This window comes from Notechis scutatus, chromosome 4 (genome assembly GCF_049901735.1).
Source record: "Notechis scutatus isolate UNSWTSFEM ecotype Mainland chromosome 4, rNotScu1.2, whole genome shotgun sequence".
Classification (NCBI taxonomy): domain Eukaryota; kingdom Metazoa; phylum Chordata; class Lepidosauria; order Squamata; family Elapidae; genus Notechis; species Notechis scutatus.
In genome coordinates, this window is record NC_142012.1 from 163,083,054 (window position 1) to 163,105,210 (window position 22,157).

A 22,157-nucleotide genomic window follows, 5' to 3' on the forward strand; every position below is an offset into this window, starting at 1 on the left:
AACATCAGTGTTTTCATAGATAGTTTCCAGGCGACTGAAGTTTCTGCCAGTGCAAAATTCTAACTGAAGAGCATGATTGATGACTTTTGGCTATGGATGTGTCCCATTGGAGAATATGAATTATGATACACCCAGGGGGTGGGGGAAAACCAGGGTCAAGGGAGACAATGAATGACGTGTCTCAGAGTCAGCTACACCCAGGCATGTTTTCTCCTAATAAATCTTTGAGCTTTGTGAATCCGGCTAGAGACTCATGCTTTAAATGGGGGTAACTACCAGAGCCCTGACAGTTGGGCTCAATCGTCGTAAGTCGAGGACTACCTGTTACCTTGATTGTACACCTTTAGTAAAGCAGCACACCGAATGGGGGCTGAGAACGGCCTTGAATGTTTCTTGGAGCTCTCCATCATCAGCAAAATCCTACTTTATATTCCCAGCCCGTGAAAGAACCTCCTCAACAACCGGGACTCCTGGAATCCATTTTCTCTTTATTGCCCTCATACAAGTGAAAGCCTGGCTGGCTCGTCACACGTTATTCGGGTTGTAGCACAACATGTTCAGCTTGATGTTCTCATCCCAATGGCGGAGGAGCAGGAAAAGTTGGCGGGCTGCTCCTTTCAGGGCAGCCACATCCAGGCCTTCGGGCAGCTGCTGACCACGCAGCCAGCAATCCGCTTTAGCCGCCAGCAGCTCCCATTCCACAAAAAAGCCAGCACAGCGATGCTCCAGCCAGGCCAGGGCCACAGCCGTGGCCCAGCTCATACTCTCTACATCGCCCTCCTCCGCCTCCAACCCTGCCTCCAGCAGGCTGAGGCTGGCTTCCGAAGCGTCCGGCGATTGGTCGCAGGCATCGGTTTCGGAGCCCCTTCCGCTGTCGGCCTGGGCCCACACCACAGCACTCAGGACATCGGAGCAGGTGCTGGGCGAGTGGGGGGAGTCCAGCTCCATTGCCTGCTCTTTGCTTGTCCTGACTGCCTCTTCATCGGCTTCTGGGGGAGGCTGGTTTGCTGAGGGCTTTGTGGGGTTCTTGGCGATCAGAGCCCACGGAGAAGTGCTGGAAGCAGGGCTCAGGCTGGCCCGGTGGGAGGGATAAGGAGAGGCCCGGCACAAGCGGTCTAGGGGGATCTGCACCGCTTCAGAGAAGGCCTCGTTCAGGTGGAACATGCCTGGGGCTTGCTGCAGCTGCACCTGGGGAGGAGGTACGGATGGAAGAGAATAGCTCAAGGTTGAACCCTGGGATCTTTCGTGTTCCCTGAGCTCCATTGATTGATTGATGTAAATATTTTATTTATATATCTTCTTAACCCACCCAACTCCCTCAGGGAGGGCTCTAGGCCAGTGATGGCTAACCTTTTTGTCATCGTGTTCATGAGAGCGCGCACACGTGCCTGCACCCATAATGCAATGCATGTGGGACCCCCCCGTGCTTCCCCTGACCCCCTGCACATACGCACGCATCTCCCACATGCGCCTCGCCTCCCATGCATGTGTGACAGTTACCTGAAGGTGCACGCGACATTTCGATGAAGTCTCATTCATCATCTTCAGGCTTGTGTCTTCGGCTTTGTGCTTCTCGGAGTAATGTGAGCTTGCAGCTGTTTCTTCCTTTTAACTGCTAGTGGGGGTGTGACTTGATTGGGTGGGGGCTTGGCTGTGTTCTGATTGGGTGGGGGGTGTTCTCATTGGTTGGGGTTTGGCTGTGTTCTGATTGGTAGGGGGTTGGCTGTGTTCTGATTGGCTGGGGGTGTGTTCTGTTCAGGTGGGGGCTTGGTTGTGCTCAGGTTAGTCTTAGTTGCTGGGGGATTTGAGCTGGTGAGCTGTGATCCTGTTGTTTAGCTTCGCTCGTGGTCGTGCCACATCTTCATGGTCACCAGCTCAAATCCCAGACGCCCACATGAAATGGCTGAAGAAGTAAACAACTCACCAACAACTAAGCACAACCAAGCCCCCACCTGAACAGAACACACCCCAGCCAATCAGAACACAGCCAACCCCTACCAATCAGAACACAGCCAAACCCCCAACCAATGAGAACACCCCCCACCCAATCAGAACACAGCCAAGCCCCCACCCAATCAAGTCACACCCCCACTAGCAGTTAAAAGGAAGAAGTAGGTGCAAGCTCACATTACTCCGAGAAGCACAAAGCCGAAGACACAAGCCTGAAGATGATGAATGAGACTTCATTGAAACATCGCCTAGATACTTCCAATTTTACACGGGAGAAAACCCAAATAACCAAAGATCCACATACAAATACCCGCGAAAACCTCAGAAAACATATATGTGTATATATATATGTGTATATATATATGTGTGTGTATATATGTGTGTGTGTATATATATATATATATTCGTAGATTTTCACGGGTACAGGTATGTAGGTCTAGGTGTGTTCGGGTCTTTTCCCGTGTAAGATTAAGAGTATCTTGGCTTCGTGCCAGTGCAAGCAGTGTGTGATTGGAGCTTCCGTCTCTCTATAAACACTGGGGGGGGGGGCTAGTGTGCTGGTCTGGTTGGCTGTGCTGCTGCTTCTTGATTGGTTGATGGAGTTGATGTTGGTATAATGGGCTGTGTGATGGCCTTGTGAGTTTTGTTGTGGAGATATCCTGGATCTTGTGCTTTAATCTCTTGGGTCGTTTGTGTTTTGATCTCTTTTCCATTAGCCTCTTGTGTTGTACAAAGGACAACCACCATCCAGAAACCAGACCACGGCTGCTTCGCCAGCTGTCGCACCCCCCAACCCCAAAACCAAACAAGCTGACACACGCCAAGAACACAGACCCCAAACTTGAAGCCAGACCAAAACCCAGAATGCTACATCACAGCCACCCGCTCAGGATATCACATCAGAAAACTCAGGAAATTACACCACAAGAACTCAAGAAGTTGCAACACAGCAAACGACCCAGGAAATCACAGCAGAAGACCAAGGATACCACAGCAATAAAACTCACAAGGTCACCACACAACCCATTACCCAAGCCGTTACAACACAGGAGGCTAATGGAAAAGAGATCAAAACACGAACGACCCAAGAAATTAAAGCACAAGATCCAGGATATCTCCACAACAAAACTCACAAGGCCATCACACAGCCCATTATACCAACATCAACTCCATCAACCAATCAAGAGGCAGCAGCACAGCACAGGGTTCTAAAGAGGGATAAAGCAGCCCCAAAGCATTGTTCACATTCATTATCATGGCGGAAAGGGCAAAGACTTGAGTCGCAAGCCGACAGTCTAGCAAAAAAAAAAAAAAAGTCAGAGTCTGATTGGCTTATAACAATTGGCTTTTAACAAGCACTCAAATGGGGAAAGAGGTCTTACCAGGGGGAGGTAGTCGTGAATGGCACCGTCACAACCTGAGGACAGCTCACTTTCTGGGCTCAGGCACTGTGGCCGTAGAACTAAGCCTTGGCGTCTCCGCTGGCCACTGAGTCTGCAGAGACAAAAGCCATCTGGGTACAAAACTTGCCTAATCAGGCCACAGTTGAACTGTAGTCTCCGTTTCTTACCTAACCGGCATGCAAGCTAGCCTTCCTTTTCTGAGAAGGACCAGCCACGAATGAAAGCCATTTCCATCAAGGCCCTTAGCTATCAAGTGTCAATCTACAATGAGTGGGTTCGTCACAGCTCTGCCACCTTCCATGGGCTGCTCTGGGTGAGTTGACCAAAAAGATTCTAAGCCAGGCCTGTCAAACTGGCGGCCTGCGGGCTGGATATGGCCCACGCAGGCCACTCCTGGGTCCATGCAGGCCATGCCCACCCTGGCTCCGCGAAGGCAAAAAAAACATCCTGATATGGTCGCAACACGGCCCACAATGTGAGCGGGTTTGACACCCCTGCTCTTAAGCAACAGCAATGACACCGTCACAAAGTAGGAAGGGACCTTGGAGATCTAGTCCAACCGTCCAGGACAGGAGAATCTACACCAGAGGTTCTCATTCTCGCGGCCCACGGGGCCAATTGCGGCCCGCAGGACGATATCCTGTGGCCCCCCACCGTGTATATGAAAGTATAACATTTGAGGATATATTTTTTAACAACGTTTTTTGTGGAATCCCTTATTGCGGCCCAGCCTCACCCAGACTCTGCCTCCAGCGGCCCCCAGGTAAATTGAATTTGAGACCCCAGCTCTACACCATTCTGGAAGGGGTGGGATTCAAATTTTGTAACGGCCGGTTCTTTTGGTGTGGCTAGGTGGGCGTGGCCATGGGACTGGGTGGGTGTGGCCTTTTTTTTCTTTTCTTTTTGCAGAACCCCCCCTCCCATTTTTTGGGCCTTCTGGGCCTCAGGGGAGCCTCCCGGGGGGGGTGTTTTTGCTCCCAGAAGCCTTCCCTGGGGCTCAGGATGGAAAAAAACTTGAGCATGGGGGGGGGCAGGCAGCACCCCCTACACTCCATTTTGGGGCCTACTGGGATCAAAAACAACCCCCCCTTGGAGCTCCCCTGAGGCGCAAGAGGGGGCGTTTTTTGCCCCCCGGGGAAGCTTCCCTGGTGCCCAGGAAGGCAAAAAAATGGAGGGGGAATCAGATTCACTTAACAACAGTTTGACTAATTTAACTATAGTGATTCGCTTAACAACAGCGGCAAGAAAAGTTGTAAAATGGGGGCAAACTCACTTAACAAATGCTTCACTTCGCAACAGCAGTTTGGGTCATAAGTCGAGGCCTATTTGTATTCCAAGTGTCATCTTACCAGGACGTGATAAAGTGATATTAATATTTCGCGTGGTGTTGATTGTACCCCTCTATTAATGCACCTTAGGATTGCGCTCGCTTTCCTGGCAGCTGCAGCACACAGCTACCTCGTATTTAAGGGATTGTCCACTAGGACTCCAAGATCTCTCTCACAGTTACTGCTATTGAGCCACCACGGGCAGATGGACATTTTGCTCCAGTGTCAATCAAAGAATGATCTTTCTGCCAAACATCTCTTTGCCCTATTCACACCCACCCAAAGGAGTCCTCTGCTGGAGAGGAGAGGTAGCTTTGAAAGAGTTACCTGCGGCCTAGGAAATTCTCTATTGACTTCAGGGAGCCTTCAGAAACAGGAGAAGGACTGGAGCTGGCTCCTGTGGTGGGGAAGAGAGAGAGAGAGAGAGAGACTCATGAGGACAGGAAAAGAGGTGCTACTACTATGCATTACTCTGTATAGTAACGTATAATATATAGGTATATTACTCTGTTCTTTGGCATGTACACTGAGATCTTCTGCACTGGAGACAAAATTCCTTGTGTATCTAATCATCTTGGCCAATGAAGTATTCTAATTCTAATCCTAATATTCTAACTCTAATTCTAAAATTATAATTCTAATAATTCAAGAATTTTAATCATTCTAAAGTTCTAGTTCTAGAATTCTAATTCTATTCTATTGTTTTTCAACACCGAAGCTCAAAACTTGTATGCAACCTGGACATGCATGACCAGATCTTCCTTTTATCCCCAGACTCCATAGTGAGCAAGACTTACCACTAGGACAGCTTGGTCTGGCTTGGGTGGCTGAAGAAACACTGACTGGTGAAGGAGGAACTTCTTGTTCTAGGAAGCAAAGGAAGACACAGGTGTTAAGTGGGTGTCCCTTCCCAAAACACAGGATGTTCTCATGACGTTCAGCCTATTCTCTTATGGGGAAGCTTTTGGACAACAGTGAAATTAAGAAAGTTGGAATTGACCATTGCCCAACAGAAGATTTGGGCTTGGACAACCTTGAACTACGCCGCCTAACGGTTGGACTTAAAGCGCAGTGCACAACATTATCTGCTACAATCAGGGGTGGCGTTACGGTTCGGTGATTACCGGCGTTACGGTTCGGGGATTACGTTTTGCGCTGGGGAATTCTGGGAATTGAAGTCCACCCATTTTAAAGCAGCCAAGGTTGAGAAACATTGATCTAGAGCAGAGGTCGCCAACCTTTTGGACCTCAGGGACCACCAAACTCATAATTTTAAATCCCGCAGACCAGAGACCCTGGGAAAATCCCCAAAAAAGTCTGAAGGAAAATTCCCCACCCCGTTTTCCTACCGATTGATCATTCTTTATTTGGGATCTCAGGATACCGTCTCCAGCTCCGTTCTCAGGGGGAGAGAGAGAGAGAGAGAGAGACTTTTGGCTTCATGCAAGGAAAGCAGCAGAAGCAGCAGAAGTCTTTCTTTCTCTCCCCCAAACTCTGCCAGAAATGAGTCTTTGTGGGGGGAGAGAAAGAAAGACTTTTGCTGCTTTCCTTGCTTGCAGCCAAAAGCAGAAGAAGAAAGAAGCGGAAAGAAGCAACTCAGTGGCCAAGCCAGGCACGTGGGGTGTGGGGGGCAAGTTCCGCCCTTTCGTCCCTCCCCTCACTACTTCGTGTTGTTCACAATGCAAGCAAGGCAAGCCTTGTGTTCCCGTGGGCCATGTGGTGGGGCGCAGCTTTGTGTTCCTGCGCAGCCTGGATTAATTGCTTTGGGGGTGACATTTCTCTATGGACCACCAACATTTTCTCACGGACCAGCAGTGGTCCCCGGCCTACTGATTGGCGACCACTGATCTAAAGCAATAACATTGATCTAGAGCAATAAGCCACACAATCCTACATTGCATTAACAGAGGGATACAATCAAGATCAAGTGAGGAACTAATACCACTCTATAAAGCCTTAGTAAGACCACACCTAGAGTACTGCATCCAGTTTTGGTCACCACACTATAAAAAATATGTTGAGAGAAAAAGTACAGAGAAGAGCAACCAAGATGATTAGGGGACTGGAGGCTAAAACATATGATGAACGGTTGCAGGAACTGGGCCTGGCTAGTCTAGTGAAGAGAAGGACCAGGGGAGACAGGATAGCGGTCTTCCAATATTTGAGGGCTGCACAGAGAGGAGGAGGGGTCAAGCTATTTTCTAAAGAGGGTCCCCAACCAGGAGGACCGGGCTGCCAGTTTGCTGCGCCGCCATCAAGCTTTTCTGGTTATTTTCTTTCAGCAAAGCACCGTCCTGAAGCCGTCCTGAAGCGAAGCCCATCGACAAAGGTACAGCGGGACGGCTGGCTGGCGGTCGCTCGGCTCGCCTTGCCTTGACTGAACCGGCGCGGATCATTTGTGATGCGGTCGGCCGTAATGGACTGTTCTAAAGGAAACAAGGAATAAAGGATGGAAACAGAACAAGGAGAGATTCAACCTAGAAATAAGGAGGAATTCTTCTGACAGTGAGAACAATGGAACAGAAATTGACTTCAGAAGTTGTGGGAGCTTCATCACTGGAAGCTTTCCAGAAGAGACTGGACTGCCATTTGTCATAAATGGTGCAGTCTGCTTGGGCAGGGGATTGGACTAGATGATCTACAAGGTCCCTTCCAACTCTGATGATCTGTTATCTGTAATTTGGGCACAGCCAATGATGTGAGCCTGGCAACAGCGGCTTTCTAGTGTGGTTTTTGGCTTAAAAGAGGTTGGGTGAACTCAAGCAAGCATGAGCCAAGACAACGAAAGAGTTACTATGCAGGTTGGCTTCCATGCAGATTGTGGCAGAATGGCTCATCCGATCACCTGATCCAACATTCCCAATTTTAATCGCTCTCTGCTACGTGCAGTTGCTGGGAAGCACAGCTATTTCTCGCTCCTGGGAGTATAAATAGAAGCGAGGAGAGAAACAGTCTTTTTTTTTTTCTTTTTTCTTTCCTTTTCCAGAATTTAGCTCCAGCAGGAGGCTCTAAAACTTAATCAAGGCATAACGCCAGAAGGGAAAGTGCACCCTGGAGCGATGATTTGGGAGGGCCGTGAAAAGGAATATTTTTTTAAACAGATCAGCGGGCTTGCAGAAAAACTGCCAAAAGAATTATTATTCCATCGTGAAGCTAAAAAAATATAAATCAGCATTTAAAAAGAGGTGGTGGCCAAATGTGTTGGGTTATAACTCCCACATTACCAAGCCAGCATATCCACTTAATTCATTGGGTCAAGGAAGGCTATTCCAAGAAGAGATGAGTTTTACAAAATATCCCACTGGATGATACCCAGAACAACAGAGCCAGAAAGTGGTCTTCAGCAGGTTCTGACCAGTTCTGGAGAACCGGTAACAGAAATTTTGAGTAGTTTGGAGAACCGGCAAAGACCACCTCTGACTGGCCCCGCCCCCATCTATTCTCTGCCTCCCAAGTCACAGATGATCGGTTGGATCTTCTTTGGTTGCCCTCCACAGGAGAATGGAGCTGGAAAGCAGGTTAGTGGGGTGGGGAGAGAATGGGATTTTGCAGTAACCTTCCCCTGCCACACCCACCAAGCCACACCACGCCCACCAAGTCACGCCCACAGAACCAGTAGTAAAAAAAAAAAATTATACCACCACTGAACAGAGCTACGTTTAACCCACACATCCCTTCTCACCTTCTGCACATTTTTTTTCTCAAGCCCCCCTAGCTACTTGTTCTGGGTTCCTGCCCTCTCCCTCTGCTGATGTGCACTCACTGTTCTGGGTTCACTCAGCCTGCTAAATCAAAACAAGAAGATCTAACACCAGCTCTTGTGCTTGTTTAAGTTTGATTAGCACTCCCTTAAGTTTGTTTTTCCCCCAAGCATGTTTTCATACATGTTAACTGTTCTGTACAAGGAATTAACATACTTGCAAACCCCGCGTTGCGATTGGCTAAAGCGCGCGGCAACCGGATTGGTCGGGCAAGCCGCCCGGATTGGTCCGTTAGGAATCTCCCGCTATTGGTTGAGCCAAGAGCGGAGATTCGAAACGATGTCATTGGTCGCGATGTCGCGCTTGGAAAAAAAAAGCCGGGTTTTCCTTCCTTTCCCAAGCATGTACTGGAGCACAATAAAGAGCTGAACTTTGTCACTGACTCCGAGCTTCCTTCCTGCGACGGACACGACACTGGCGACGAAGGTGGGATCCAAGAAGGAACCACCAAGCACGTGTCCGGAGGAAGACAAAGACCAACACGATGGCCGGCCTTACTCCGCCCGCACAATTCAACCCGACTACCGAGGACTGGGAATCGTACGCTGATCGTTTCCAGATGTACCTCGAGAGTAACAACTTGAAGGATGCCAACGGAAACAAGAAAAGGGCTGTGTTCCTGACACAGGGGAAAAACAGTCCAATGTCTCTAACGTTAATATACAAGATACCCTACTATCCTTGCAAGAAGCAATATCCAAGATGCAAGAAATAATGATTAAGAATCACATAGAAACCAGAGCGGATATTAGCGAATTAAAAGATGAGATGGGAAAGCTTAAAGTGGAAATGAAAGCAGATTTACTTAAGGTGGAGGATAAGATAGGGTCCTTGCAACAGGCTATGGAGAAAAAACGAAGTTAAGATAAGAGAAATAGAGAGTAGGACAGAACGGATGGAGACAAACTTTGAAAGGATAGAGGAGGAATTTAGAAATGTAACTAGAGAAACCGAAGACTCCCTCGTCCACCTCGAAATGGATAAAGCAGCGGCATATTTAAGGTTTCAAAATGTGGTAGAAGCGAAAAATGAAGAACTAGAACAATTAATGGCAGAACTATTGGCTGAATGGTTAGGGAAAGAAAAAGATGATCTAATCAAAGAATTTGACGAGGTGTATAGGGTCAGCACAAGTTATGCTAGACGCCATAACTGCCCAAGAGAAATTCATATTCGTTTCACAAGGAGGTGTGTGAGAGACCTAATTCTTAAAAGGTCCAGAGAAGAAACAATAACATATAGAGGTAAAGAGATTACGATCCTAAAACAAATCCCAAGGAAAGTGAGGGTCATAAGACAGGATTATAAATTCTTGGCCAATTATTTAAATAAAAGAAATTCCTTTTAAATGGTTAATCCCAGAAGGGATGTTAATAACTTGGAAAAGAGAAAAATCAAAATAGATTCTATAGAACAGGCCCAAGACTTTCATGATCAGCTAATAGGCATGGATAACCAATACACCAAGGAGGAAACTAAAAGGAAACCACAGGATGATCGTAATCGCCATAGAAACCAAAAAGAAGGACTTCCTCAAAATTTAGGGAACGACAAACCACAACCAGGGAGAGAAGAACCAATCTCACAACAACAGCAAGAAGAAAACCGAATCATCACTAGACAAAAACTAAACAGACCTAGATAAATGGAGATAGGAAAGAAACTCCTCTCCATTAATATAAATGGTTTAAATTCAACATCTAAAAGGAAAAGGATATTAACTAAATTAATTAGACAAAACGCCGACATAATATGCCTACAAGAAACACACATTAGGAAAAAGGATGAAAGATATTTAATTTGCCCGAAACTTGGAAAACTTTTTACAGCACCAGCAGACAAACATAAAAAGAAAGGAATTGCAATATTTGTGAAAGATGATGTAAAAGCAGAACTAATCTGGTCGGATCCGGAAGGAAGAACTCTGGTTATACAAATTTGGATTAATCATATCACATTTTTATTGGTAGCAATCTACGCATGGAAATGAAGAACAAGGGAAATTTTTTAAAGATCTTCATCAGAGAATAATAGGTTTCGAAAAAGGAATATCTGCATGATAGGCGACTTCAACTCCATTGCTGATCATCAAAAAGACCATAGTAATGTGAATAAGAACAAGAAAGGGAAAAGAGAATTTTCTATGCCCTGTAAGGACATGATGAAAGAATTAAACTTAATAGACTTATGGAGAAAACTAAACCCAGAAGAGAAACAGTTCACATATTATTCAAATCCACACAAAATCTGGACCAGAATAGATATGGCCTGGATGGATGGGGAATTGGCCAATGAAATAAAAAGAAATTAAAATCCTACCAAATGAATGGGCCGACCACAACCCAATACAACTAATTTGGAGAGATAGGAGAAAAACAAAGAAAAGATGGACACTAAATACTCAGTTAATAAACGAAGAAGAGTACATTAAGAAGCTGAAAGAGGAATTAAATTATTTTCTAAAAGAAAATAATAATGAAGCAACCACGAAACAAAATATTTGGGATACAATGAAGGCAATTATAAGAGGAACAACAATCTCCTATAATGCCATGAGAAATAAAAGAATACATGCCCAACAAAATAAATTCCAACAACAAATTAAAGAATTAGAAATACAACTTCAAAAATCCCCTAAAAACCAGAGAACACAAAATCAGTTAATAACAATTAAACATAAATTGAACTTACTTGAACAAGATAAAATAGAAATTAACTTGAAAAGGTCCAAACAAAATTATTTTGAGCATGCAAATAAACCAGGAAGATGGCTATCCCATAAACTTAAAAAGTGAAAGAAAAGAGATTGATACACCAACTAATGGATGAGAAAGATGTCTTACAACATGAGATAGAGAAGAAAAAAGATATCATTTACAACTATTTTCAAAGATTATATAAAAAGGAGGAAGTTAATGAAGATAAAATAAGAACTTACTTAGAGGAGACGAATGACAAGGTAATTGGAGAGGAATGGATAGAGTTATTGAATAAAGATATTACATGGTCTGAATTGAAGTCAGCAATGGAGAATCAAAGTAATAACAAATCTCCAGGACCAGATGGGATTCCGGCAGAACTATATAAAGCAATATTGGAACTAGTAGGACCACTGATGCTGGAAGTGTTTAATGAGGTACTTCTGGCAGCCAAGATGCCGGACTCGTGGAGGGGGCGCTGATTTCGCTAATCCCGAAGGAGGATGCAGATCATAGATACATCAACAACTATAGACCGATTTCACTTTTAAATGCCGATTATAAATTGTTTACTTCTATCATAGCTAATAGAGTAAAACAAGCTTTAAATCCACATATACACGAAGATCAAAATGGATTTCTTCCGTCCCGACAAATAAAGAACAATTTAAGAACCGTTATCGATGTCCTAGAATATTATGAAGCCCACCGGAGAAACAATCCGCACTCATGTTTTTAGATGCTGAGAAAGCATTTGATAACTTAAATTGGCACTTTTAATTCAAAAATTTACAATATGAGTCTTGGCACCAAATTTGAAAACATTATAACAACTATTTACAACACACAACAGGCTAATATACTAATCAATGGCGAACAAACAGATCCAATAAATATAGAAAAAGGTGTCAGACAGGGCTGCCCTCTCTCACCTCTTCTTTTCATTTTTGCCCTAGAATCACTCTTAACACGGGTTAGACAAAACTCTGAAATTAGAGGAGTGAGGGTCAAATCAGAAGAATATAAACTACAAGCGTTTGCTGACGATATGGTTTTCTTTTTGGAGGAACCCATGGAAAAAGGTTATAATCTAATAAAAGAATTAGAACAATTTGGCACAGTGGCAGGATTAAAAATTAATAGAAAAAGACGAAATTAATGACCAAAAATTTAACAGAAAACCAGAAGGAAGAATTAGAAACAATGATGGGGATACAGGTAACAAAAAGGGTCAAATATTTAGGAATATGGTTAACACCACAAGGTAAATCACTCAAAGAGAACAATTATGATAAACTACTTCAACAAACAAAGAAAGATTTAGAATCCTGGAATAAGTTGCAGCTTTCCTTATTGGGCAGGATTGCCTCGATTAAAATGAATATATTACCAAAATTTCTTTATTTATTCCAGACAATCCCAATTAAGTTGTCAAAAATTTTTTGAAGACTTAAATAAGATCACACTTAAATTTATTTGGCAGGGGAAAAACCCAGGATCAATGTAAAGGCCTTACAAGATGAGAAAAGTAGAGGGGTCTAGCTCTTCCAAATTGGGAATTATATTATTCAGCAGCTATCTTATTATGGATAAAAGACTGGGTGAACTTACTTAACAAAAGAATTTTAGCATTAGAAGGGCATGACCTCCAGAGAGGGTGGCATGCCTTCTTATGGGAAGTGGGAAACCCAAGCAGTCTTACTTTCATAGACACCTCATTAGGGACTCATTATTAATTAATTGGAAAAAATATGCAAAAAACACTATCTAAAAATTCGATCTGGCTATCAACAATGGAGGCAATGGTACATCCCAATAATTTGGACATAACAAAAATGATTAAATATAAAGATTTATTAGATCCAAGGGAAATTAAAAACTCGACAAGAACTACAGGAACAGGGATTTAAAATTGATCAGTGGTTATATATACAAATCCATAGCAGATACAAACAAGATATAAAAGACTTTGGAATTTATAACAAACTGCAGTATTTAGATAAAATTTTACTAGGATCAAACAAAAAGAACATATCCAAATTCTATAAATACTTACTGGAAGTAGAATTAGAACAAGAGATAGTCAAAGGGAACATGATAGCCTGGAGCAGGAATGTCGGAAGAAGTATTACATTATCAGAATGGGAAAAGATTTGGAACAGAAATATTAAGATTACAAAATCGCAGCATATAAAGAAAATACATACAAAATGTTTTATAGATGGCACTTGCCCCCTTCGAGGTTGGCGAAAATGAACCCAAACACGAGTCCAAAATGCTGGAAATGTAAAGCATAGAAGGAACCTACTTTCATATGTGGTGGTCTTGCAAAGAAACCCAGAAATATTGGCAAAAAATCAGAAAATGGTTGGAGGAGATAACCAAAGAACAAATCGAATACAAACCAGAGTTCTTCCTACTAGGGATCTCTGATAAACATTTACCCAAAAAGATGAAATATGTAACAATTCATATCCTAACTGCAGCCAGATTAGCGTTTGCCCAGTGTTGGAAATCACCCTATGCACCTACAGAACAAATGGTCATCCAGAAAATATGTGATTGTGCAGAAATGGATAAATTAACTATAGCACTTAAAAACAAAGAGGCTTCAACATTTTACGATAATTGGAACTCTTGGTATAATTGGTTAGTCCAGAGATAAACTGCTTAATGGACAATGGGCAATTTAAGCATAGATATCGATAAGATGTGTGTATTCAAATTAAGGTAGGAGAATTGGATCTTGCAGACTGGCAAAAAGGATATTGTCTGTTTTTAAACGCATCTTTTTTTTTCTTTTTTCTCTTTCTCTTCCTTTGTTTCTTTCTTTCTTTTACATCTCCTCTTCTCTTTTCTTTCCAGTTTGTAAGACCGAGTGTTCTTTTTTTGTTTTTTTCCTTTTGTGTATGTAATGTCGAATGTTTTTAATTGTAAATTTAATAAAATTTATTTAAAAAAAAAAAAAAAGAAAAAGTACAGAAAAGAGCAACCAGGATGATGAGGGGACTGGAGGCTAAAACATACGATGAACAGTTGCAGGAACTGGGCCTGGCTAGTCTAGTGAAGAGAAGGACCAGGGGAGACATGATAGCGGTCTTCCAATATTTGAGGGGCTGTCACAGAGAGGAGGAGGGGGTCAAGCTATTTTCTAAAGCAGGGGTCCCCAACCACCGGGCCGCGGACTGGTACCGGTCCATGGAACATTTCCTACCGGGCTGCCAGTTTGCTGGACGCCGCCATCTTGTTTGACGAGAAAGTGCTTCTGGGTGAGCTTTTCTGGTTGGAAAGCGGTGTTTGGGTGCTGAAAGAATCCTCGCGCCTTAGTTTCATCGAAGTGGGGGGCTTGAGCGAAACTAAGGCGCGAGGATTCTTTCAGCACCCAAGGCAAGCGAGCCGGCGACCGTCCCGAAGCCGTCCTGAAGCGAAGCCCATCGACAAAGGTACAAAGGAGGAGTTGAAGGTGGTGGGGAGAAGCGGGGACGGCTGGCTGGCCGGTCGCTCGGCTCGCCTTGCCTTGTCATGCGTGCTGATGCCGTGCACGGCGCCGGATCATTTTGTGATGCCGGTACCGGGCCGTGGCACAAAAAAGGTTGGGGGCCACTGTTCTAAAGCACCCGAAGGCCAGACAAGGAATAAAGGATGGAAACAGAACAAGGAGAGATTCAACCTAGAAATAAGTAGAAATCTTCTGACAGTGAGAACAATGGAACAGAAATTGACTTCAGAAGTTGTGGGAGCTTCATCATTGGAAGCTTTCCAGAAGAGACTGGACTGCCATTTGTCATAAATGGTGCAGTCTGCTTGGGCAGGGGATTGGACTAGATGATCTACAAGGTCCCTTCCAACTCTGATGATCTGTTATCTGTAATTTGGGCACAGCCAATGATGTGAGCCTGGCAACAGCGGCTTTCTAGTGTGGTTTTTGGCTTAAAAGAGGTTGGGTGAACTCAAGCAAGCATGAGCCAAGACAACGAAAGAGTTACTATGCAGGTTGGCTTCCATGCAGATTGTGGCAGAATGGCTCATCCGATCACCTGATCCAACATTCCCAATTTTAATCGCTCTCTGCACGTGCAGTTGCTGGGAAGCACAGCTATTTCTCGCTCCTGGGAGTATAAATAGAAGCGAGGAGAGAAACAGTCTTTTTTTTTTTTTTTTCTTTCCTTTTCCAGAATTTAGCTCCAGCAGGAGGCTCTAAAACTTAATCAAGGCATAACGCCAGAAGGGAAAGTGCACCCTGGAGCGATGATTTGGGAGGGCCGTGAAAAGGAATATTTTTTTAAACAGATCAGCGGGCTTGCAGAAAAACTGCCAAAAGAATTATTATTCCATCGTGAAGCTAAAAAATATAAATCAGCATTTAAAAAGAGGTGGTGGCCAAATGTGTTGGGTTATAACTCCCACATTACCAAGCCAGCATATCCACTTAATTCATTGGGTCAAGGAAGGCTATTCCAAGAAGAGATGAGTTTTACAAAATATCCCACTGGATGATACCCAGAACAACAGAGCCAGAAAGTGGTCTTCAGCAGGTTCTGACCAGTTCTGGAGAACCGGTAACAGAAATTTTGAGTAGTTTGGAGAACCGGCAAAGGCCACCTCTGACTGGCCCCGCCCCATCTATTCTCTGCCTCCCAAGTCACAGATGATCGGTTGGATCTTCTTTGGTTGCCCTCCACAGGAGAATGGAGCTGGAAAGCAGGTTAGTGGGGTGGGGAGAGAATGGGATTTTGCAGTAACCTTCCCTGCCACACCCACCAAGCCACACCACGCCCACCAAGTCACGCCCACAGAACCAGTAGTAAAAAAAAAATTATACCACCACTGAACAGAGCTACGTTTAACCCACACATCCCTTCTCACCTTCTGCACATTTTTTTTCTCAAGCCCCGCTAGCTACTTGTTCTGGGTTCCTGCCCCCTCCCTCTGCTGATGTGCACTCACTGTTCTGGGTTCACTCAGCCTGCTAAATCAAAACAAGAAGATCTAACACCAGCTCTTGTGCTTGTTTAAGTTTGATTAGCACTCCCTTAAGTTTGTTTTTCCCCCAAGCATGTTTTCATACATGTTAACTGTTCTGTACAAGGAATTAACATACTTGCAAACCCGCTTTGCGCACTAAGCGCGCGGCAACGGATTGGTCGGGCAAGCCGCCGGATTAGTCCGTTAAGAATCTCCGCTATTGGTTGAGCCAAGAGCGGGAGATTAACGATGTCATTGGCCGCGGGCTGCCGCGGCTTGGAAATAAAAAGCCGGGGTTTTCCTTCCTTTCCCAAGCATGTACTGGAGCACAATAAAGAGCTGAACTTTGTCACTGACTCGAGCTTCCTTCCTGCGACGGACACGACACTGGCGGCGAAGGTGGGATCCAAGAAGGAACCACCAAGCACGTGTCCGGAGGAAGACAAAGACCAACACGATGGCCGGCCTTACTCCGCCCGCAGACATTCAACCCGACTACCAAGGACTGGGAATCGTACGCTGATCGCTTTCCAGATGTACCTCGAGAGTAACAACTTGAAGGATGCCAACGGAAACAAGAAAAGGGCTGTGCCTGACACACTGCGGGCCCGCAGTGTTCAAAATGGCGAAAGCCCTCGCCAAACCCGCCGACGTAAAGACAATGGACTGGGCCGACCTTGCGCCATTACTAAAAAACCACTACGCTCCCACCGTGCCCATCCTCATCCGACGAGGCGAATTCTATCGGCGAAATCAGCGGAAGGACGAGAGCATAAACGACTTCATAGCTGCTCTAAGGGACCTCGGGGTTTGTGCGAATTCAATGAACTAGACGACGTCCTCCGAGACCGCGTGGTCCTAGGTCTCCGGGACCAGGCGCTGAAAAGCCGTCTAATGGCAAAGGGGACATCAGTCTCGATGTCGCCCTGGCAGAAGCGTCCGCCGCCGAAGCCACCAAGAAATCGGCAGCTCGACTACGGAAAGCGGAGAACGGGACCGCACCGACAACCCCGAGGCTAACCGCCGAGAAACCGCCACACACCATGGCGACCTGGACTCCGCCTCGGACACCCCAGACGAAGGAGAAGAAGAAGACGTCCATCGGCTCCAGACAAGACGAGACCAACGAGGTCGTAAGTCGGGGACCCAGTGTGCGGGTGCGGGGCAACCACTACCGAGCAGACTGCCGTTTTTCGACGCGACCTGTCGAAATTGCAACAAGAGGGGCCACATCGCCCGAGTCTGCGGTTTCGGAAAAATTACAGCCCCCGGCGCCGAGAGCCGAGCAACCGTCGGCGAGACAACACCTCCCCAGGAACCGAGAGCACCAACCGACACTCGTTGGAATAGGGACAGCCGGGGCCGATGAAACGGGGAGACCAACAGAGGAGAAACCCACCAGACACTCACATTGGCCACACCGAGACCAACGATACCCGTAAGGTCTACGTGGAAGTAAGCATCGAGGGCGAACTTTGCCGCATGGAGGTGGACTCCGGGTCCTAACTTTCCATGATCGCCTGGGAAGAAATCAAGCGACTAGTACCAAATCTCCACAAGGCTGAGCTAGAGAACCAAAGATTGATAGTCAAAGACTACCAAGGGAACCGCATCCCGTCATCGGGACCGGACAGTTCAACGTAGCCTTCAAGGACCGCACCGCAAAACTTCCCATCACAATAGTGGACCGGAACCGACCAAGCCTCCTGGGACTCCAATGGTTCGCACCATTGGGCATCGGGTCACCGGGATAAACCGCACTGAGGAAACCGACTGGGAACAGCAGCTGGCTAAGGACTTCCAGGAAGTATTCACGGCACCTTAGGCAAGTACCGGGACCCCCTATCTCTTTCAGTTTAGATCCAACGTCAACCCCATCCGCCTAAAACCGAGGCGGGTGCCTTTCGCGCTTCGGGGGAAAATAGGCGAGCAGCTCGACAAGCTCGTCAAACAGGGGTGCTGCAGCCAATTGATCACGCCCGGTGGGAGACCCCAATAGTCACCCCAGTTAAGCCAGACGGGTCAATAAGAATTTGTGGGGACTATAAGGCCCACCTCAACTGCGCCCTGCAACAAAGCGCATACCCGTCCCAGTCGTGCAACATCTACTTCACTCACTGGGGGCAAGTCTTCGAAGCTCGATCTGGCACAAGCCTATCAGCAGCTGCCGGTCGATGACGAAACCGCCAAGCACAGACTATTGTCACCCACCGGGGGCATTTAGTTGTAACCGACTCCAGTTTGGAGTCAGCGTGGCCCCGGGATTTTTCAAAGCCTCATGGAGAGACTCCTACAAGGAATAAAAGGGTGGTCCCTTACTCGATGATGTACTAGTATCAGCAACCAACCGGGAAGAACTAGAGGGTCGCCTAAGGGAAGTACTAGAGAAATTCAAAGGGGCCGGTTTAAAAGTGAAAAAGGAAAAATGCCAACTTTACACAGAGAAAGTCGAGTTTCTGGGATACCTCCTAGACCGACATGGCATCCACCCGACCAGGGACAAAGTAAAAGCCATCAAGGAAGCCCCAACCCCCAAAAACAAAACAGAGTTACAGGCATTTCTGGGATTACTCAATTTTTATAACGTGTTCTTACCCTAAAAGGCAACTGGGCGGAGCCTTTGCATAGGCTACTGGATAAAACAACAAAATGGTCCTGGGGGACGCGTGAGGAAACCGCATTCAGGAAAACAAAAGACCTGCTAACCTCGGACGCCGTCCTCATACAATACAACGAGACTCTACCCCTTACCGTCACATGCGACGCCTCACCTTTTACAGCGCCGGTGCCGTCCTCAGCCATACCCTAACGGACGGAAAAGAAGCACCCATTGCATTTTTCTCAAGAACACTTAGCAAGCCAGAAAGAAACTACAGTCAACTAGACAAGGAAGCCCTTGCCATCGCCGCAGCCGCAAAGAAATTCCACGAGCATCTTTACGGCCGTCATTCACAATTATCACAGATCACAAGCCGTTGCTAGGAATCCTGGCGGGAAACAGGGCCACACCGAACATCATATCCCCCAGGATGACAAGGTGGTCCGAATTCCTCGCCGCTTACGACTACCGGCTCACACACCGCCCGGTAAAACAATCACCCATGCAGACGCACTAAGCCGTTCACCATTACCCGACCTCGACGACGCACCCAGCACCCACGACGACCACCCTCAGCATAGAGGCGCTACCCGATCTGCCCATAACCGCGTCAGACATTGCCCGAGAAACAAATAAAGACAAACGTCTGGGCGCAGGTATTGCACTGGGTAGAGAAAGGGTGGCCGAAAAAGACAACGATTTAATCATTCAAACCCTTCAGAAACAGGCAAACCGAACTATCTCTACAGAAAGGTTGTGTGTTATGGGGGGGACAGGGTGGTCGTACCAGAGAAGTTGCAAAAGAAAGTGTTAAAACTTCTGCATGACGGGCACCCAGGCATCAGACGTAACAAAAAGCCTTGGCCAGAAGTTACGCTGTGGTGGCCAGGCATAGACAAAGAAATTGAAGGGTGGGTGGCCAGGTGTTCACGCGTTAAGAAACCAGACCAAATCCCCTGCCGCGCCAATATTAGAATGGGAGACCCCAGGGGACCATGGTCTAGAGTACATATAGATTTTGCCGGTCCCACAAGGGGACACACATTCCTCATCACGGTGGACGCTTACTCCAATTGGCTGGAGGTAAGCGACATGAAAACCACCACAACTGAAGCCGTCACCAGGGTACTAAATAAACTGTTCGCGACTCCACGGCCTTCCTGATGTCATCGTGTCGGACAACGGGCCCTAACTCACCTCGCTGGAATTCGAAAAATTCCTAGCAGAAAAGGGCATACGACACGCCTTGACAGCGACGGCTCATCCGGCGGCCAACGTGTAGGGCAGAACGGATGGTCCAATTCACAAAGAAAACCATCCAGAAAAATCGAGCACGGGGAATATACAGGAAAAAATAAATAAACTGCTTCTAATACAACATATAACCCCTAACACGACAACAAACAAAAGCCCGGCAGAATTACTGATGGGGAGGAAACTAAGGTCCCCACTTGACAGACTGCACCCACATACAACCCGGAGAAGCCCCTGGACTCATCAAGCAAACACCGGGCATTTAAGCCAGGCGATGCAGTCTACAAAAAACCTTACCGGAGACCCACTATGGGTTCCGGCAACTATAACCCAAATAACAGGTCCCCATTCATACAGACTACAAACAACGGACGGACAAGCATGGAAACGCCACATAGATCAGTTAAGATCTCAAATAAAAACACAACCGACACGCAAGCAAACACAGACAACCCCATTAACACTAACCAAGGAGGGAGGGAAAATACAGGGGACCAAGAAAGAATAGAACACAACCAACTATACTCACCAGATATCAGCCAACTCGAAGCCGCACCAGGGAAAAGCAGCCAAGCCAGCTCGACCAGCCCGAAAGACCAAGCGGGAGCGGCAAAAGCCGCAGCTCGACCAACCCGGGTAGACCGGGAGGAGCTGCAGCAGCGGGCCCACACTCCAGACGATTCCATCAAATAGACTGAGAGCAACAAAACCCCGACCGAACAGGCCGGGAACCAGGAAACAACTGACCTGCAGGTCCAGTAGACAAGCACGGAGCCCGCCTACTTACGGGACTACGCGTGCGAGGAACGAACCAAGAGGGGAGGGTGTTCTGTACAAGGAATTAACATACTTGCAAACCCCGGCGTTGCGATTGGCTAAAGCGCGGCAACCGGATTGGTCGGGCAAGCCGCCCGGATTGTCTCGTTAAGGAATCTCCGCTATTGGTTGAGCCAAGAGCGGGAGATTCAAACGATGTCATTGGCGCGGGCTGCCGCTGCTTGGAAATAAAAAGCCGGGTTTTCCCTTCCTTTCCCAAGCATGTACTGGAGCACAATAAAGAGCTGAACTTTGTCACTGACTCCGAGCTTCCTTCCTGCGACGGACACGACATTAACGTATGTAATGAAGAAGTCTCTGTGGATTTTACTCTGTTAGTCATTGCCGACTATAGCAATAGCACTTAGACTTATGCAGTGGCCCCCAACCTTTTTTGAACCAGGGACCGGTTTCACGATTATTTATTCTTCCACGGACCGGTACCTGAGTAACGCGAGACTCCACCGCCATCGGGACGGCTCTTCGTTGAAGCCGCCCTCTTGATGAAACTAAGGCGCGAGCACCCAAACGCCGCTTTCCAACTGAAAACCCGGAAGCACTTTCCAACCGAAACCGGAAGCAACCGAAAACCCGGAAGCGCCGTTGAAACAAGATGGCGGCGCCCAAGCTTTGCGGCCCGGTAAAAAATGATCCACGGACCAGTACCAGTCCGGGGACCAGTGGTTGGGGACCCCTGGACTTATGTACTGCTTCACAGTGCTTTACCTCTAAATGATTTACAGAGTCAGCATATTGCCCCCCAACCATCTGGGTCCTCATTTTACCGACCTCTGAAGGATGGAAGGCTGAGCCAACCTTGATCCGATCACAATCGAACTCTTGGCAGCCGGCAGAGTTAGCCTGCAATACTGCATTCTAACCAGGGGCGAACTGCTGGGGGTTCGCAGCGGTTCAGGAGAGCCCCTAGTGAAGATTCTGCGCCATTTGGAGAACCCCCAAATCCCACTCCTGGCTGGCCCTGCCTACCCCTCCCCTCCCAGGAGTCCCCAGGTGGCCCGTTTTGGATGCAAGGTAAGTGCAGGGTGCACACGGAGGCTCAGGGAGGGTGTCAGCCTTCAAGATCTACTGCTTTGCATCTTTTCTACTGCTTTGCATCTTTTGGCTGCCATAAGTAACGGGGGAGGAGGGGGGATATGGTCTGGGAAGAGAGCTGGAGGTGTTACATTCTTGTGTTGTGTAAATGAGGAGTGGGGGGGAGTATAAATTCCTGCTTTTAGGTTTCTATTTCTCGCTTAGCTTTCTTTTCTCTGCGCAGCTGCAAACTTTTATCAAAATATGCCAAGGTCAACGGACAGAGGCCTCATCACCATCTGAAGATGTCCACATGATCATATTCAGAACTTTTAATTGGAAGAGTCTTT

At 46.6% G+C, this 22,157-nt stretch overlaps 1 protein-coding gene across 2 annotated transcripts in view; it reads right to left on the reverse strand.

Moving 5' to 3' along the window:
• Window positions 1-470: 470 nt before the first annotated feature.
• The window catches only part of VWA5B2 (von Willebrand factor A domain containing 5B2), an 84,663-nt gene continuing 62,976 nt past the window's right edge, over window positions 471-22,157 (reverse strand). For both annotated transcript variants that reach the window (XM_087965495.1, XM_087965494.1), the window contains exons 19-22: window positions 5,479-5,547; window positions 5,009-5,078; window positions 3,333-3,444; window positions 471-1,188 (exon numbers count right to left, since the gene is read on the reverse strand). In XM_087965495.1, the coding sequence (XP_087821621.1) occupies window positions 526-1,188; window positions 3,333-3,444; window positions 5,009-5,078; window positions 5,479-5,547 (914 nt within the window). In that variant the 3' untranslated portion in view covers window positions 471-525. The remainder of the gene's footprint in view (window positions 1,189-3,332; window positions 3,445-5,008; window positions 5,079-5,478; window positions 5,548-22,157) is intronic.